This window comes from Pseudopipra pipra, chromosome W (genome assembly GCF_036250125.1).
Source record: "Pseudopipra pipra isolate bDixPip1 chromosome W, bDixPip1.hap1, whole genome shotgun sequence".
Taxonomy (NCBI): Eukaryota; Metazoa; Chordata; class Aves; order Passeriformes; family Pipridae; genus Pseudopipra; species Pseudopipra pipra.
This window is the reverse complement of record NC_087580.1, coordinates 53,482,056-53,501,640: the sequence shown is the minus strand read 5'-3', so window position 1 is coordinate 53,501,640 and position 19,585 is coordinate 53,482,056. Positions and strand designations below refer to the sequence as shown.

The window sequence follows — 19,585 nt, the reverse complement described above, 5'->3', positions numbered from 1 at the left end:
TACAACCAGTCATAGTTCATGTATTCTTAGACGAACGGGCGCCTAAAGATTTAAAGTTCTACTATATTTACAGCTAAAGCTAAAAGAGTTATCTCTACAGCCAGTCATAATTCATGTATTCTTGGACGAGTAGGCGCCTAAAGATTTAAAGTTCTACTATATTTCATTCTTAGGATAGTAAGGAAGTTTTAGGTCTTTTGACCTTGTGAGGGTCTGTTTTGTTTCCTTGTGGGGGTGTAGTTGAGTTTTGTAATCCATTTGTTTTGTTTTAATGTAGTCACCCATTTGTTTCACGACTCACAATTATTTATATATCACACAAACCATAATGTTATGTTACAATAATTAGTGATATTTTGTTATGTTATGTAATAAGAAAAAGAACCGAAAAGAGAACAGAACTATTTCCCAGCGGCAAGATAGCACATGCGCAGAAAAAACTGACTACGTCAAAAGGATGAAGTGAACAGAGCCGAACTTGTCTCCTAGCAACAAGATAACGGATGCGTATAGCCTCTTGGCAACAGAACAGAGCCTGCGCAGATAGACCTGATGACGTAAAGCAGAGGAATCAGAACAAGGAGGGGATTTTAAAAAAGATAAGCAGTAACAAACCTATAAAAGGCAGATTGAAAATTATTGAAGCGTGCCTTGGATGAGCAAGGAAGGCTCATCAAGTCACCCAGCGCTGTTTTGCTTATTTGATTTTTATATAAATCTATAATAAAACTTTTTACTACGATATTTAAGCCTAGTGCTGATTTTACTTATAACAGTCTCCATCTCCACTCTGGGCTCCAGAGGGAATTGTAGGGTAGCAGACATCCCTGTTTTCCATATCAACCCCAGCTCTTTCCATATAGCCTGTTATCTGGTCCAGAGCTTGCCCTAGGTAACTATAGGTAACTACAACTAAAACATTGCAGTTCATGCATCTGGCTAGTGTATTGACTTGAAATAAAGAGGATTTTGATTTACACCACTGAAACTAAAATGCTGAAAGGGGGATACCGGCTATATTGTCTACATATGCTTACCTTTAAAATCTTTCAGCAATGCCACTTTGCTTCATTTCCTTATAGAAAAAAAAAAAGTTTTTGAGACCTTATACACCAAAACAAGTCTGAAAACATATATATTTTCTATTTTGGACATCTGAAACACAGAAGTACAGGTACAATACAAATGAAAGAAGAGTTACACATAAGGTGGTGTATTAAGGTTGTATATTTTATATTAATATTGAGCCTCCTCTTCTGCGAGATGCTAAGGAGCTCCATGGAGTGCACACAGATCCCAAAGACTTTGGGATCTCTGGGTTGAACTGCTGGAGGAAGAATCCGGTCTCTTCCTCAGCATAGTATGTCCCAGCAAAAGGGATTTTCAGGCTTTTCTTTGTAAAGTCAAATATTCCACTTGTCTCCAATACTCCCCTTTACATCTCCCCTTCAACAGCCCTGCATCTCCTTTGCCTGGCCAGCGGCTCCCAAATGGCATCGCATTCTCCTGTGCTGCTGTGGTGGTTTGGGCTAGGCCTTCCTTGGTGACCAGTTTGTAACCAAGGAAGGGTCCAGATTTACCCAGTATTCCCTACGATTTTTACGTAAGCCAGACTATAAGAAGAAAGGAGGAGAGGCCTTCGCTCTCTTTCCTTCCGGCGGTTTGGAGGTGCAGGTTCCCTGCTGTTGAATCTGCCGTGTTAGGGAGCGAGGCCTGGTTAGGCCTTGCCGACCTTGGGAGACAGAGGTTGCCGGCGATCGTTCCAGAGTGACTCTCGGTTGTCCCAAGGAGAGTAGTGAGCTATTTCTTTGCTAACTCTTTTAGCGGATAGATATTGGACTGCTAATTGGGATATATATATATTATTTTGGTTTTGTTCCTTTTCCCTTCCCCCTTCCCGTTCCCTTGTGAAATTGTATATATATTTCAATTGTATATACCTGTAACATAAGTGTAAATATATTTATATGTATTTATATATATCACTTTAGCTGTCTCTCTCTCGTTTTGGGTTTTCTTGGTTGTTTTTTCTCCCTCTTCTCCCTGAGGTTTGGGGGGGGACGACACTTCTTGTGGTAAGGTTTGGAGACTTGGCAGGGAGCCAGCTTCAAACCATATCAGCTGCAAAGCCCAGCTCCAGAGTCATCCCCTCCCAGACTGCCTGACCTAAATCCCTCTCACCTCCCGGTCAAAAATCCCACTGGTGACATTTGACAGGAGCTGGTCTGAACCTCACCCTGACTAGTGAGACAGCACTGCTATCACAGGTTATTTCAGGGACAGCAATGTTGTTACGACCCGCCCCAGAAAAAGGGGAGGAGGGTAACCCAGGTTCTTATCAATAATTCCCTTGGGGTGGATTAGAGTGAAACGACACTGAATAATCAGTGTCTGAAAACATATATTGGTAAGGTTTATTTTAACAATTTTGTATCAACAGGTATGCTAGCATTTTGGGTGTTGTCATATAACAACGTGGCATAGAGATAACCTTTGGGGGGGGAGAAAATGCATAGGGGAGAGAAAGACAGGATAAGAGTAAGGGAGAGTAAGGAAAAAGAAAAGCTGAGAGTGGACAAAAAGTATATAGTCACTGCCCACGGGGTCCAGCGATAACACTTGGCAGTTGCCGCTTCCATGTCTATCAGTTGAAGTGGTGGCCTTGATCTGCTGGGGGTGAAGGAGGGAAGCCCCCATATGCCAAGAAGTTATGAGTTATTATATCCATGGTTAGTGTCACGGGCCATACCTCAAGCCTCCAAACTCTCCCTTGGGCCCTGTGCAAGAGTTTCTGTGTCTGGCCTGGTTCCCGCCTTTTTAGATTGGCAGAGGGGGGGATGGGCTTTTATGGGCCATCAGAGGTCCTGCCTTTTCAGGGCTTGACACCTTCAGTTGCCCATCAGAGGTATAATGCAACAGTCAAAAGACTGCAAACTTGGCTCTTCACTGGAGGGAGGGATGGGCCCAACTGCCCATCAGAGGTATAATGCAAAGGTCAAAATCCTGCAAGAGTCTCCTAGAATGCATAAATCATTAACCATTTCAGTCTCTGACAAGTGTGACATGGGCAAAGACATAGGTGTGACATGGCTCAATGGACACCGCATGACTGTGAGTGACAGACGGAGATGCCATAAAGGGCAGGCACTGCTCCTCCTGCCCACCTTGGCTTTCATCATGGCTGTGGGACACCAGATCCTCTTTTGCAGCAGCACTTGCCCTCCAACACTGGCCCCCATTCATCTTTCCTTTTTCCACAGCACACTGGGCCCAGCCTGATCCCTGCACCATGTATATTCATCTTTGATGGACATTGTTATACCAGCATCTTACATTCAAAAAAGCAAATTCTTCTACTAGAATTAGGGAGAGATTATATAGTTTTAATATATATTTTTATAATTTCCTTTAGGTTGGCATAAGGGAGTGTGGTGGGTTGACCTTGGCTGGACACCAGGTGCCCACCCAGTCACTCTATCACTCCCCTTCCCAGCCAGACAGGGGAGACAGTAAGGTGGAAAAAACAACTTTTGGATTGGGATAAGGAAGTTTATTTAAAGTAAAAAGTAAAGCAGAAGTTTGCGTGTGCAAAAGTGAAGCGAAGTGAAAGATAGCACAGTTTATTCTCTACTTCCCATGAGCAGCGATGGTTGGCCACTTCCGAGAAGCAGGGCTTCAGCACACATGACAGTTTCTCAGCAGGCAGCCATTGGAGACAATGAACGCCCACCTTCCTGCTCCTTGCCTCAGCTTTTATATCTGAGCTGATGGCATATGGTATGGAATATCCCTTTGGTCATTTTGGGTCAGCTGGCCTACTTGAGTCCCCTCCCAGGATCTTGCCCTCAACTGAGGAAGGAATGTTACAGTGCTGGTGCTGTGCTCAGCAGTAGCCAAAACACAGGTGTATTATCAATACCCTTCTAGCTGCCAATGCAAAGCACAGCGCTGTGAGGGCTACTGTGGGGAAATGAACTCCAGCTCAGCCAGGCTCAATATAGGGAGCGTAGGTAAGGAGACTTGCCTTGTGTTTAACCCCTCTCTAGCTACAAAACCTGAGCAATACAGCATTTGTGTGGTCAAACCAGAAAGCTGACAGAATTTCAGCTAGCAAAGCACATACTTTAAGTCAGGCATGTGTGAGTGCTTCAATGAATCGAAGTATTCCCAAGACTGAATGAGTCCCCCAGAGCCAGCGCTGGTGCCTGCCATACCTGCTGATGGACACTTGATTTGGATGGACTGATTCCCAGGGCTTGAGAAAGGAGTGTTTTTCCCCATGCCTGATAAGCACAGGCAAGAGTCCATCTCACCAGGCTTTTTTCTCATTTATAGGATCACAGAATCCCAGGATGGTTTGGGTTGGAAAGGACCTTCAGAATCATCTATTTTCAACCTCCCTGCCATGGGCAGAGACACCTTCTACTAGACCAGGTTGCTCAAGGTCCCATCCAAACTGACCTTGAATACTTCCAGGGATGGGGCATCTATCACCTCTCTGGACAATCTGTGCCAGTGCCTCACCACCCTCACAGTCAAGAATGTCTTCCTAATATCTAATCTAAACCTATTCTCTTTGAAGCCATTCTCCCTTGTCCTATCACTCCATGCCCTTGTCCAAAGTCCCTCTCCAGCTCTCTGGTAGCCCCTTTAGGTACTGGAAGGTGCTCTAAGGTCTCCCTGGAGCCTTCTCCAGGCTGAACAATCCCAACTCTCTCAGCCTGTTTGTATAGCAGAGGTACTCCAGCCCTCTGAGCATCTTTGCGCCCTCCTCTGGACTCTCTCCATCAGGTCCATGTCCTTCTTATATCAGGGGCCCCAGAGCTGAATGCAGTAAATCTCCCATGCACCCACTTGCAGTGAATCTTCTTTCCAACAGATGGAACCTTGGAGTGCCTGCTAGTACCCAAGAGCACCAGTACTGAAATGATGATTTCAGCTTGTGGTGCTACATGACAAGAGTGAGAGCATTAGGTCTATGTCTCCCTATGACCTGCTGCTCAGTACATAGCAAGGTTGTCTGGAGAAGAGTTTCCTTTGCAGACCTGAAGTCTCATAGCTTGAATTTTGCTGTGTCGATGTGAACTGTTGGAGTGGAAGGAGACTTCAGATAGAGCCAAAATGGCATCGTAACCTGGACTTTGAATGTTCATTGAGAGCTCTGCTCTGGAAATAATGCATTAAATAGAAGCAGGGCCACAAGTTTAGCTATTGCTAATGTGCACAAAAGGATGGGAGAGTGCCAGGAGCCTGCCTGTGCTGCTGCCTCTGCCCTCCCTTCAGCCTGACTTGTTCTCTCCTACCTCCCCTGAATGGCTTATCATAGAATCATAGAATCAGCCAGGTTGGAAAAAACCTCTGAGTCATCAAGTCCAACCCTTGATCCAACACCGCTGTGGTTACTAGACCATTGCACTAAGTGCCACATCCAGTCACATCTTAAAAACCTCCATGGACGGTGAATCTACCACCTCCCTGGGCAGCCCATTCCAATGTCTGATTACTCTCTCTGTGTAGAATTTCTTCCTAATATTCAATCTAAACCTCCCCTAGCAGAGCTTAAGACTGTGCCCTCTTGTCCTACTGCTAGTTGCCTGGGAGAAGAGACCAACCCCCACCTGGCTACAACCTCCTTTCAGGTAGTGGTAGAGAGTGATGAGATCTCCCCTGAGTCTCTTCTTTTCCAGGCTGAACAACCCCAGCTCCCTCAGCCTGTCCTCATAGGACTTGTGCTCAAGTCCCTTCATCAGCCTTGTTGCTCTTCTCTGGACCTGCTCCAGCACCTCAATATCCTTCCTGAACTGAGGGGCCCAGAACGGGACACAGTACTCAAGGTGTGGCCTCATCAGTGCTGAGTACAGGGGAATAATCACTTCCCTAGTCCTGCTGGCCACACTGTTCCTGATACAGGCCAGGATGCCATTGGCCTTCTTGGCCACCTGGGCACACTGCTGGCTCATGTTCAGCTTCCTGTCAATCCAAACTCCCAGGTCCCTTTCTGCCTGGCTGCTCTCCAGCCGCTCTGTGTCCAGCCTGTAGCACTGCATGGGGTTGTTGTGGTCAAAGTGCAGGAGCTGGCACTTGGTCTTGTTGGACTTCATCCCGTTGGAATCAGACCATCTCTCCAGCTTGTCCAGTTCTTTTTGAAGAGCCCTCCTGCCTTCCAACAGATCAACATGCCCCCCAAACTTGGTGTCATCTGCAAATTTACTAATGGTACACTCAATCCCCTCATCCAGATCATTGATAAAGATATTAAATAGAACTGGGCCCAACACTGATCCCTGGATGACACCACTAGTGACCGGTCACCAACTGGATGCAGCACCGTTCACCACCACTCTCTGGGCCAGGCCATCCAGCCAGTTCTTTACCCAGCAGAGAGTGCCCCTGTCCAAGCCGTGGGCTGCCAGCTTTTTCAGGAGTATGGGGGGAGGGGGAGGGGGGGGAGGGAGGGAGGGGGGAACACAAAGGGAAAAAAACCCTAAAAAACATTTATAACAACCTGGAAAGTTTTAAAATTTTAAAAAGTGTAATGCATGGATTAATGGGCATGTCCAGTGTGTGTTCCATTGGCAAATACAGGAATGAGAAGGAACTATTTTTTTCTCTATCAATTTACCATATGCATCACAGTGGAAAAGGGATTGAAGTTCACTAAGGAAGTGAGGAAATCAGCCTTGGTGTACGTGAGGTCACTCCAGAGGCTGGTGAACAAGATGTTAAACTAAAAATATTACCCAAATTCCATTTCTCAGGATACAGAAGCAACCATTTTAAAAGCAATGGGATTTTCTTGTGCATGCAGCAGACTCAGATGCTGATGCTGTTCTGCTTTGGCCTCCTCCTCTGTCACCCCAAGGCTGTGCCCTGGGCTTTGCGCAGCTCACCCCACCTCTGAAACTGCCTCAGCTGCAGCACCAGCAACTGCAGAATTTAATGAGCATCTTCTGCTGTTAATGATTTGAAGGTGAAGTGAGGAGTCCCCCTCCGACACCTTCCTCAGACTCCAGTTTCATGACAAACCTTCCTGAATTATTCTTTTTGATGCCATCAAATTATCTTCTGCTCCTCCTCTTTTTTTTGTACTATTTATCCAAATTTTAAGCAGATTTTGGGCCTGAGTGAGTACAGTCTCATTAACATTTAATATGGCTGCCCCAAAATCTATCCCCTTTCTAACTAATTTAGATCCAGATTCTGCAAATACCAGGCCTATTTGGAGTCTCACTGGCCTGCTCACATGAATATTTGCACGATCAGGCTGTAAAATTATCCCTGCACTCCTGCCTGCACCAAAGGCAGGGATCCAGGACAGGTGCCCCGAGGATGTCCTGCCTGCATGGTATGTTATTTTTATGTGGTTTATGTCTGGTATTGCATTTAGTTGTGTGCAATCGTTTTAGAATTGGATTTGCTTATAGCAACCATGATTTAAGAGTCTTGGCTTCTCCTTCCAATGTGATAACTGACTTACCTAGTGACCTTAAAGCAACTTATCCACCCACGCTCTGTGGGAGTGCATGTGGGATGGGGACCTTGGGGGCTCCTGGTCTGCCAAATCTGGCGCTAGGAAGTCTGGCCAGACTTCCCAGCTTGGTCACAGAGCACGGCAGGGCTGTGCGAGCTACACAGTCTCTTGGTGGCTCAGTTTCCCCATCCTCTGCAGGTCCAGAATTGGAATGGGGGATCTGTGGAGCTCCCAGTGTGCCAGGGATTATTACAACTGTAGTACCCATAACAAGAATATCAGTGTTACATGGTGATCATTTCTACTTTGCATTTGATGAGAATTGAAGTGTACCGAGCTTCAAAATATTTTCCAGTCCTTTGATGACAGGTGCTGTAAAAGTGGAAAGTATTATTATTATTATTTTTGTGCTGTGTCCTCTTTCGATGGCCAGAACCATATATATATATATATATTTTAATTTTTTAAATTTTATGAATGATTTGGTTTAATATTTCAATACTTACAGTGGGCTCCGACACACCCCGGCCCCGAGGGCTCCCTCCGCTGTGCCCCACTGGGTGCAAGGGGGAGAACACCTGCTCGGCACCCTCGCAGTGCTCCCGGAGGGGCCTCTCCGTCCGGCGGCAGGGGTGAAGGTTGAGGAGGGGGAACGGGGACGGAGGGACCCACAACCTTTCAGCGATCCGAGCCGCCGATTGCGAAAGGCGGTTGGAGATAAATATAATATATAGATTTTTTTTTTTCCCCGGAGCGAGACGGTGTCTAGACGCCCACGTGACGGGGTCGGGGCCGAGCCGAGGCCGCGATGCTGCGCACTGCGAGCCACCGCCGTAGCTGGGGGGGAGCAGGGCGAGGGGCTGGGGGAGGGGGGGGGGCAGGTACCGCGCCGCCGCCGGCTCCGCTTCCGCCGCGCCTTGCTCTGCCGCCGGGGCTCCCCTCTCCCGCAGCAAGGGAAATAAGGAGGCGCTCGTGCGGGGAGGGCGGCTCGATGCAGCGAGTGGAGGGAAGGAAAAAAAACCAAAAAAAACCCCAAGCCAAGAAAGGAGGAGGAGGGGAAGGCAGGCAGGCAGGAAGGAGTAGAGAGGAGGAAAAAAAAAGCACCGAGGCACAGGCGCCGGCAGCATGGAGAGGGTCGCCGACCGGTGGGCAGCCCCGCACCCATGTAAGCACCGCCTGGAGCAGCGGGCGGCCGGCTCGGCGCGGCTCTCCCCGCCGCAGCACCCTGCTGGGGAAGGCACGGAGGAGGGGACACAGCCTCACTTTTTTTTTTTTCTCTCTTTCCGTAGCAGTCGAATCAAGATTCCATGTGTGTGTCCATGTGGATTAAAACCTTTGGAAAGGAAAAAAACCCACCCCGAACGCCGCATCAGGACGACCTGGGCTTTAAAAAGGGATACAACACTGGAAGTGCTTGTTCGTCTCTTTTGTGACAGATGCTTAAACCGACGTCCAAACCTTAGGGTTGGTGTTTCGGGTTTTTTTAAAATTTCTAATTTTTTTAATAGACACCCTTTTGGCTCGCTTTTTATTTTTTATCCTTTGATTCCGCCCTGCACCGCATCCCTCCCTCCTCATTCCCCCGCACCCCCTCCCCGGCGTGGCGGGTTGATGAGCGCCACGGCCCCTAGGCGGCTGAGGTTGTCCCGCGGCTCCGGCCGCGCTCCGCAGCCGCGCAGGGTGGCGCGGCGCCGACAACCTCGGCTCGCCTCCCCCGCGCCGGGCGCCGCGGGCTCTAGACGGGCTTTTTATTTTTCTTTTCTTTTTTGAGCAAAGCCGGGGCGAGCCGCGGTTTCCCCCCCCCCCCCCTTTTTTCCCCCTCATTTAAATTTATTTTAATTATTTTTTAGTTTTTCGCGGCGGCCGGCGCAGCCCCCCGCGGGAGGCGGCGGGACCCGCAGCCCCAGCGCGGAGACTGGCGCATGCCACAGTCCGCCACGGCCCAGCCGCCGCCGCCCGCAGCTGTCCACCGCCGCGTTTCGGCTCCCGGCCCCTTCATGTGCGGCGGACGACATGCCCGTTCTGTAGCCGAGGCCCCCTCCTCTCGCCCCGTATGTTCAGGACCAAACGCTCGGTTCTCGTCCGGCGGCTCTGGCGGAGCCGTGCGACTGGAGGAGAGGAGGAGGAGGCGGCGGCGGCGCGCCAGCCCGGCGCAGCCGTGGCCGTGGCCGAGGCCCGGGAGCCTGCCTGCAGCGGGGGGCACGGGTGCTGCACGGGCAAGGCGGGCCGCGGCGGGCGGGCAGCGGTGGGTACAGAGGCGGAACTGAAGGCGCTGACACATGCCGTGTTGAAACGGCTGAAGGAGCGGCAGCTGGAGGGGTTGTTGCACGCCGTGGAGTCCCGCGGCGGGGCGCGGACCCCCTGCCTGCTGCTGCCCGCCAAGGCCGACTCCCGGCTGGGCCAGCACTGGTACCCGCTGCCGGTGCTGCTCTGCAAGGTGTTCCGCTGGCCCGACCTCCGCCACTGTTCCGAAGTGAAGCGGTTATGTTGCTGTGAATCCTACGGCAAGGCTCACCCCGATCTCGTCTGCTGCAACCCGCACCACCTCAGCCGGCTCTGCGAGCTAGGTACGGCGGCGGGGGGAGCGGGAGTACGGGGAGATGGAGGGGATGGGGGGATGTAGCCCCATTCGCCTCCCAGCCCACCAAAATTTTTTTCCCTCTGTAAAAAACCCCCAACAACAAGCCAAAACACCTCCCCCCTTCCATTGCCTTGGTTTATGTATTTTTTTCTGTTTAAGGGAGAGGGTGATTTCCCGCTCCGGGGGCCCCGGCACGGCGGGCGGAGCCGTCTCCACTCCGTCCCCGCACGGTGCTGGGAATTAGGGGCCGGGCGGCCCTAGCGCTGCCGTGGCTCCGCCGAGCCAAGGAGGCCCCGATCAGACAGCCCGAGCGGCAGATAGCAGGGAGACTGGCGCCAGACGGTCCCTTTTGTTTATCTGACAGCTAAATATCAAGACAATCATCGCCTCTGCCCTGCCTCCAACCCCCAGAGCTAAGACAAACAGTTTTGCTAAAAGAATGCCACTGTTATCATAAGTTCTTATCTCTTTTTTTTTTCTTTCTCATGGGTCTGCCTTTATTTTCTCTGTACTTTTCTAATTCCAGAGTCTCCCCCTCCACCCTACTCCAGATATCCAATGGATTTTCTCAAACCAACTGGTAAGTGGACTTTTTTCAATGCAAACTACAGATAAAAGGGAAAACAGCCCCTTTCTTAGGGGAAACATCTCCTTGCCTTGGTCATGCATTTTGCTTTTGGGCTACTTGCCTCTGTGCCTACTGCTACCCCTTGAAAAATTAAGGATATAATTAAAATATAATTTATCTAAACCACCCTCTGCACAAAGTAAGATTTTAAAACTCTGGCAAGAAACTCTAGGAGGGATTACAGTGCAGCACAGGCCTGCACTGCTCAAGTCAGCCAGGAAAATCATTGGCTCCAGTTGGAAATGGCAGTGCTCCCACACCCCTGGGTGAATTTTATAGGGATTTAGGTTGGGAACCAGCACAGCATCTCCCTAATCCCTGGGAATCCCAATGAACCTTGATAAATGGACTTGTTAGAAATCGTTATGTGTTTTAAAGGAACCTAATCCCGCCTTGTCAGGTTGAAAAAAATTAGAAAAAGGGGTTGAAAAGTTTTTTTTTCTTTTCTTTTCATTTTCTTTTTTTAGCACTGCTCTGCATGCCTGTTGCTTGTAACTGAATGTCAGGGTGCCAGGGGAGAAGCCCATGTGAGGCTGGCACCAGCTCTTTTGAGGTCATCTGCATAAACACTTTGTTGGCAGCAAGCTTGCCAGGTGTGAGATAAATCGGGCTAGAAGGATATGTGGGGAGAATCGGAAATGGGGGGAGCTTGGGAAGGAGCAGCTCCTGGCTCTCCAAGGATTAGTGGATCTGGAGTGTTGGCTGGAGCATGGTGGTCTCTGTGGTCATGTCCCGTGGTCATGTCCCATGGTTATGGCAGGCGAGACGGGCATGGTGGTGCACAGAGGCAAAGATAGATATATTTCTGAAGATCAATACCGGTTATTAGGGTTTTTGCCAAAAGAGCAGTTTCTGTAAAATTGCTGCTCATCAGTTTCTTGGGACTAAGAGAAACACCAACTTTGAGGTTGCTTCGGTACCATGTGGGGTCCCATCCTGCCCACTGCTCCTTTGGAGACTGGACTGTTGTTTTTCCCCCCTCTGCAAACTTTTTAAGAAATGCTGATAAGTCTTTTTATGCCTTGTGGAAATAAGAAAAGATGTTTAACCAAAATTTGGGTTGCAAAGCATGAACTATTTTGCCTCAGCATGAAAAAAACCAGGAGATAAAGGGTCATGAATGAAGGAAGGATATCTGGAGTAGGTCCAACATCCTGAGCACGTGCTGGGATGCAGAAGGATTATTCTGTAATAGACTTTGAGGGTCTGCTGGCTTGTGGAATTTTGTGGGTTTGTGTGAGATTGGCATAATTTTGATTGCATTCCTGCAGTGCTTCCTCAAAAGTTTCTATTTCTGCCTTTATTGCTTTTTTTTCCACTGACCAATGATCCTGACATGAGGTGTAAAGGGGTTCAAAGCTGCAGGAGAGAAGAGTTAAAGCTTGATTTTGGTTTCCTGCAAAGATATTGGGATAAATCTGTTAGCAGGGTTTCGACATCCAATCTGCCTCTGCCAGGACCTCATTTTCAGTTAGCCCAGTGATATATATTCATCAACAAGTGTTGACATAAGGTAGCAAAATGTGTGTAAACAGAAAAGCCGCAGAACATGAATGTGCCATTTCGAAAGGAAAAGTTATTCCTATTGGCCAATAGGAAGTGATTGACCATCAGAAACGCAGGAACAACTGGGTTACTCACCAAAAAGTCCTCCTTTTTTTTCCTTTTTAAAAGAAAAATCCATTTTGCAGCTGAACTAACTGGGCTGCAACAGGCTAAAGTGGAGCTTGGAAGTCTGTTGTTGCAGGTGGATTTTGCAAGCTCAGGGTTTCTCATGGTTTCTTCTGCGGAGGGATGGAGGATTTCCAGTCCCAACATCAGTGCCATCTCCTGCGTCAGTTTCTCAGCCATATGTTGAGGATTGATTAGATGGGAGAGAGACAATAGATGATGATGGGAAGGTGTGAAGCCTTTTACCTGGCTGATGTACATCAGCCATCTTCTCCCCTGGGACCTTGCGAGGTAATTGTCCCTCCATTTAGACTTGGGCAGCTGCATCTGCTGATAGAGCTGAGAATATGCATTCAGCAGGAAACTTCTGCTTTTCCATCAAGTGTGATAGTGGTTACAAAAATATTTAAGTATTTAGTGCCATGTCTTGTAAGTGTTTCGTATGGACAGACAGACAGGAATACATGGACGAGTATGGGCTTGCAGTGGTCACCAGTGCCCATGATCATAGAATCACAAAATGGTTTGGGTTGGAAGGGACCTTTAAAGGCCATCTAGTCCAACCCCTCTGCAATGAGCAGGGACACCTTCAACTAGATCAGGTTGCTCAGAGCCCCATCCAACCTAACCTTGGATGTTTCCAGGCGTGGGGCATCTACCACCTCTCTGGGCAACCTGTGCCAGTGTTTCACAACTCTCGTAAAAAATTTCTCTGTTCTATCTAGTCTGAATCCATCCTCTTTTAGATTAAAACCATTATGATGAGAATTAAATTGTTTTTTTGGGGATGATGGAGGCTGATACAGGCTATGTCCCTGGCTGGAGGAAAGCAGAGATGGACAGAGAGCTGGGGGTCTGCTGCAGGCAGTGAAATGCCACATCAGATTGTGTGTTGGCAGGATAGATCTGGTATTTGTGCACTCGCCGTAGAGTGGAAAGATCTGCCCTTGATGGTCAGGTTACCTGTGGGAAGGCTGGAGGTCCAGGCTGGCTTGCTCATTCATAGAATCCTAGAATGGTTTGGGTTGGAAGGGAACTTAAAGACCATCTAGTTTCAATCCCCCTGCCATGGGCAGGGACACCTTCCACTAGACCAGGTTGCTCAAAGTCCCGTCCAACCCAGCCTCAAACACTTCCAGGGATGGGGAGGACTTTCATCAAGGAGAGGACTTCCCTTCTTCCTTACAGGGGACATTTGCAGGGATGGGTGTCAGTGGCTTGCCTGAAGCTAGGCTCACCGTGCAAGCCTGGAGGCATGTGGGTGCTCAGCATCCCTGATGTCCCTGCAGGAGCTGCCACTTGCAGCTGTGTTGGAAGTGAGATGGACAGCAGTGCATCCAAATAATTCAAGCAGGTATTTTGACCCATCATTAAATGGAACAAGAGGCTGCAAGTGGCTGTGTCCATCATGCTCCTGGATGGCTGGTCATGGTGGTGCTGGAGTATGAGTGCAGGAAACCCACTAAGATGTCACTGCAGAGCTGAATGCCCTCCTGTGGCATTGGCTTTCAGGGGAGCTAAAGGTTTGACAGCTTTCAGGAGCTATTGGGCACATTGCAGGATTATGCTGGTGGCCACCAGGATTAAATGTATATCTCCATGATGGTTTTATATTGTGAGAAAGCAGTTTTGGGAGGAGATTCACATGCAGTAGACTTGGGTAAACCTCTGATCCTATGACCTCTCTGGTGCTGAAGATAAAATGAGCCCAAGTACCCCCTACTAATGAGAGCCCTGGGCAGCTCTGTGGGTGATAGGAAGAGTGCAAGGATGAAACCAGACACATGTAGGGCAGAGAACCCAGGAGGGTCCTGCATTTGGGCTTATCCCACACCTGACTATCATGGTTGGTCTAGAGTCAAGGTGCACCAGCTCTGCATCTTCTAAAGTGACTTCAGAGGGTAATTCATTGATGAGGAGAATTGCCTGTTGGATGATGAGATACAGGAAGGGAGCTGATAAGTCATGAAAACACATCACCCCATTGCTAGTGTTACACATTTTAAGTTGGGATAGTATTCTCTCCTGCCATCCTGTCCGATGTGCTAACAGAGGACCTGACTGTGCATGATCCCTAGAGCAAGACAACATGGAAAGGGCAAATGATGTCCTCTATCCCACAGGGACTCTTCAGGGAGCTATAGTTGGGGGCAGAGGGAACCCAGTGCAAAGCAGGGTGGTCCAGCGTGTGTTCAGAAAGCATCTGTAGCCCAAGCAGTTGTAGCCATCTGTCATAGGTTTACTTGTTCTAAAAATCCAAGCAGAAATTTTCCTTTCCCCTGTCCCACTGTAAGAGAAGGAGATTGAACGAGGAGGGGGAAGGGGTAGTTGACTATACAAAAGAACTAGCTGTCAGAACTGCATTCCCGGCTAATAGCCCTTCTAAAAAACTGCAGGGAGGGGGGAGGAGTTTTTCTCCTCCTCTCCTTACAAACGGGGGACACTTGATTTTTCTGCCTTAAGGGAGGCAAGGGGTGTGTGTGTGTTGGAAAAGCTTTAAGGCCATTTTGCTCTCGACCTGGTCATCTGGCTGGTCTCCGACCTTGGCTTGCCGGCGCACTGCCCTGCCTCCAGCTCGAATCTGCTCAGAATTCATCACAGAGTTTGTGCTCACTGATGAACAAGGGGGGAGTCCTGTCTACAGCCAGACGCAGACAGTGTGAGTTTAGTGGGAAAGAAACCGCCCTTCTTTCCCCTTTTTTCCCCTTCCCCTCCTCACTGGGGGAGAAAAAATCTCCATTTTTCAGCTTCTCTTATAATTCGGGGCCCCCACATGGCCACCACCAGAGCCCAACAGTGCCCCCTGCCAACCAACACCAAGCACTGCAGGCTCTGCACCTCTAGTGATCCAACCGCTCCTGCCAACCATGATTAGAATTGCGCTAGAGGACAGAAAAGTATCAAACTGTTTCCTTTTTTGAAGAGGACTTCTGGGTACAGGATTATTGTTTAGTTGGTTTTGTGTTCTGTTGCTGTTTTTGCCAATATACATATATCCTTTAATAAAGGGTTGTTATTTCTTCCTTTTTCCATACTTCCTCGATTGGAGCCTCTTAATTTTGGATTTACGATTGCTGAGAGAGAGGAGTTTGGTCTACCTCATAACTCATCCTCCTTAGCAAAACACTCCAGTCTCCTTAAACTGAGACACCATGCCATGAGAGGGGCAGGGGGAATCTTCTGTCTGGACTAGAAAGGGTTAAAAAAAAAAAGAAAAAACTATATTTCTTGAAAGCATAGAAAGCATGACAAGGCTTCGTATATAGTATTTCGCAAGTAAGTCCATTTCCTGTCTCCCCTATTGTTTTCGATTTGATTAAGTATATCCTGTTAAACTCTATATTCCTGTTAGGGCTTTACTCTGATAAAATGAGGTTATGCAGACAGCATTTTCTCATTCACTTGGATTTCAGGGATGAAATTTGGAAAAATTATCATTAGGGAGAAAATTATCTCAACTCTCCTAGTGGTGGCCCTTGCTTTGAGATACAGCTGTGAGCAAAGTGATGTCATTAGGAAGCCCAAATTTGATGAAACCTAAAGTTTTTAAGAACTTGCTGAGGAGCAGAAGGTTGTGTGAACTTCACAGGTCTTCTCAGGCTTGTCCTTGAGCTTGTCCCCTACATGGTAGGTACCAAAAAGCTGAAGTTTGCCTGTAGGACCAGGGGATTGGTGTTGCTCTGGCTATCGTCACTTGGAGGAGCAGACTTGGGATGGAAAGGTCCAAACCTTGAGCTCCAATACATTCATGCATCAGGAGAAACCTCTAATAGGGCTGCTGATCTTACTCTGCCCTTTGATGGTGCATGGAGGAGTAGATCCAGTTGCCCACCTGTCTCAGGAGGTGACAGCAGGGTATAAGATCTGCCAGCAACTGATGGTGACAAAAATTGAGCGGGGCAATGTAAATGTAGACTGTTTGCCACAAAAGGGCAGTGATAAGACATTTCCTTTTTGGTTCCCATTTTGGTGAGTTACAGTTGTTGACTAAATTGGGTGTGTAAAGCACTTATACATTTAAGCATCTAATGCATTTAAACATTTTTGGGAGCTTGATTACATCAGAATGGCAATAACCTTGATCTTGTTACCCGGTGACTTGGTCAGAGAGGTGGCAGCCAGTCTGTAATTTTTGCCAGTCTATAATCAGCGTTCAGTGGTGATGAAGCACAGTGCGCAGCCTTGACTGAGGCAATGAGTTAGGGTAGATGCTTCCTGATGAACTACTGTCTCTGTGCTGGACAATTAGTAATTGCTTCCTGCTAAGCCCTTTGGAATGTGTGTTCTGCTCATGGCATTGCTGGGAGCCTGCGAAGAACTGCCTATATACTGATTTTTTTTCTTTTCCTCTGCTTCATCAGATTGTCCAGACTCTGTTTCCTCCACTGAAACAGGGGGAACTAGTTGTCTAGCCCCTGGGGGGCTTTCAGGTAAGACATCTCCATTTTTCTTTGATTTTGGCTGTGGGTTGAGTTGACCAAGGGTCCCAACGGAAGGCAAAGTGATGCTGGGGAGTTTTTGGGATGCACACTGTTGAGAAAGGCATGCTCAAAGGAAGAATTAGGTTTCATTTCAGTAGCAGCTGAAGGAGAGGTTCCCCATCCCTGAAAGCCCATAATTCCTTTGAATTCCAGCCTTATGCTCCATTAATTTTTGGACCGAGGCAGGAAGAGGACTGTTGGGGAAGGCTAAGCGATGTTGACCTCTCATTTGTTCAGATACATGGATTATGGGAGCAGGTGCAGTAGTGCCGTGCAGAAAGATTCAGTGTCAAGGTCTCCTTGACTTGGTGATGGCGGCATCTCTTGTCTCTGGGATGAGAGCTGTGCTTGGGCTCTGCTCCTGGTAGGGTAACCACTATCCTACATTTAATGCATGAGTGTCATGGTGCCCAGGGAGGAAAGGTGACCCTATTTTTTTGCAGAGGACATTGCAGGAGTTGGACTCAATGATCCTTATGGATTCCTTCCAACTTGAGATACTCTGATTTTGCTCATTTTCCTGTTTTCCATCTCCTTCATCCTCCAGGTACTGTTATGGGATGGAGGTTTGGAGGGTGTTTTCCCTACCCCTCTTGGGCTTTTCATAAAAATGGTTTGGGTTGGAACAGACCTTGAATGGTCATCTAGTCTAACTCCCACCCCTCTTCCAAGGTGTCTTCAGCACCTCATCTTCCACCCTGGACAGGCCAACTCGGTGTCTGGGCTCTGTCTCTACCAGGATTAAAGTATCTGAAACCATGTATCTGCATGTATTCACTGATGTTTGAAGGTGCTTCCCTTTGTGCTGATGTCTCCTTGATTTGTGATTTATTCATTGCCCTGAAACGAATTTCAGAAGTAGGTTTCTGGTGGCTGCGTGCGTGCATCTGCCCCTGCCTCTCTCCAGGAATTGCGTTTGGTGTGGATGTCTTTAAGTGAGCCTTGTTTTTATTTGGGTGTAATATATGCCCTGTCTGTTATTTGAGAGGATAGCATATTGTTTGCTCAAAAGCCCTAATAAGAATTAATCAAACGAAGGGGGAAAGGGAACAAAGAAACTTGTCGCCTTTTTTTTTTTTGAATGCAGAAGACTTTTGAGTTTTGGTTTTTTTTACTATTGGAGCCTCGAGCTTTAGGGAATTAAAAAAAAAAGAGACTGTAAAAAGAAAAAGGACAAGAAGCATAACAATGCAATAAGAATGTTGTTAGATCTTTTATCTTTTTTATCCTTCTGAAATATACCAGTTGCAGAGGGTAGGAGAGATTTCAGTTCCATAGGATGCCATGTGAAATAAGCAGAGGAAGTACTCGCTTTTAAAAGGGGGCTTTCTATAAAGTTCAACCTATTGATAACATCTCATCTGGCTGCTCTGCTCCCAAAGGGAAGGGAGGAGGTGGGGGCTTGGGCTGCAGGAAATAACATGGCTTGTTCTAGGTGCCTCCCAAAGGGCCACAGGAAGGGGACATCCAGCTCCTTAATAGAGCCTCCTCCCCAAAAGAAAGCATGTTTCACCCTGAAAATGCATTTTTAATTTATTTTATTAGATTTTAACATTTCATTGCATTGCATTTTTTTAGTCTTCCTTATCAAAGGTTCCCCCCCAAGCACGGAAACAGAACCTTTTACTATCATTAACCTCTCTTTTTTCCTCCCCAAATGTAATTGTAGCCATTTAGTTTAATGAGGAGCTGACAGAAAAGTTGACTCATGAAGGAATACAGCTAGCTTACCCAAGCCCTGAAACAAAGCCGAATGCCTCTACTTGAAAGAGCATTTGTTTTGAATTTGTTCTGATTTACTGGCATCTCCCTTCTGCACGCAGAAGTGCAGCACTGAAAATTCCCAACTGGAGAGACCCAGTCAAGAAAGGAAAATAAATGCACTTTGCAGCAATCCTCTAACGCTCACTTTCTCTTAGGTCTTATCTAGTTTGGACAGATGGGGATCCATGATGCTGGGCAGAGAATCCAGCATCCCTCATACTCTCCAGACCAGGGCTGTACACTCTTCTTGATGCTCTGTGATGAAAGGATGGCTTTAATAAAAGGAAAAAAATTCCATTTTGGTAGACTTGGAAACTAGAATGGGCAACTGAGGAAGAAGACATCATGGGTGAATGGTGGTACTGGGCTATAGCACTGTAGGTTTTGGCCACCAGTGATGGGCAGTGGATGCTGGTGTAGTAGCAGTGTTCAAGGCCAGTAGACCTGCTCTAATGTCTTGAAGCTGGAAGGGCAGCCTGGGTTTCCCAGCCATTCTGGCAGGGAAACCACATTGGGGAGGTTGAGAGAATGATGGCAAGAGGAGCATTGAAAAAAGGGGATCGAAGCAAGCACCCTTGCAGCTCTCCACAAGGTTCCTTTGATGATCAGGAGTCTTAGATCCAGCCACCACCAGGGTCTCAGTCTCCTTCTGGAGGCTGAAGGCAGTTTCATTGATGGATACCAGAGGCACTGGAGGGTGTGGGAGGGGGAGCAGTGTGGCTGGGGGGATACGTGGGGAGTGTTTCCCCCTTGCAATAACTGATCTGAGCTGCTCTTTCCCTCCCCCCTTCCATTTTCTGTTCTCCTTCCTGGCCCAGGAGTGGAATATTGGATAGTCCTTCATTCTGTGCTGGTGTCCTCTTCTCATCCCACCTCTGCTGTCTCTTCCCTGGCCATCCCAGGTTGATGTACCCCTCGCTCCCCCCGAGGTGCTAGCTCTCACTTGTTCTTCCCTTTATTTATTTTCTTTATTTTTATTGGTGGTCACT

The 19,585-nt window shown here is 47.9% G+C and overlaps 1 protein-coding gene across 1 annotated transcript; it reads left to right on the top strand.

Annotated features, from left to right (window-relative positions):
- Positions 1-9,524: 9,524 nt before the first annotated feature.
- LOC135405066 (mothers against decapentaplegic homolog 7-like) lies at positions 9,525-17,771 on the top strand. Its single transcript, XM_064639784.1, has 4 exons — positions 9,525-10,038; positions 10,579-10,632; positions 16,713-16,781; positions 17,740-17,771. Exons 1-4 carry the CDS (start codon positions 9,525-9,527, stop codon positions 17,769-17,771), a joined length of 669 nt encoding a protein of 222 aa, XP_064495854.1.
- The last annotated feature ends 1,814 nt before the right edge of the window (positions 17,772-19,585 follow it).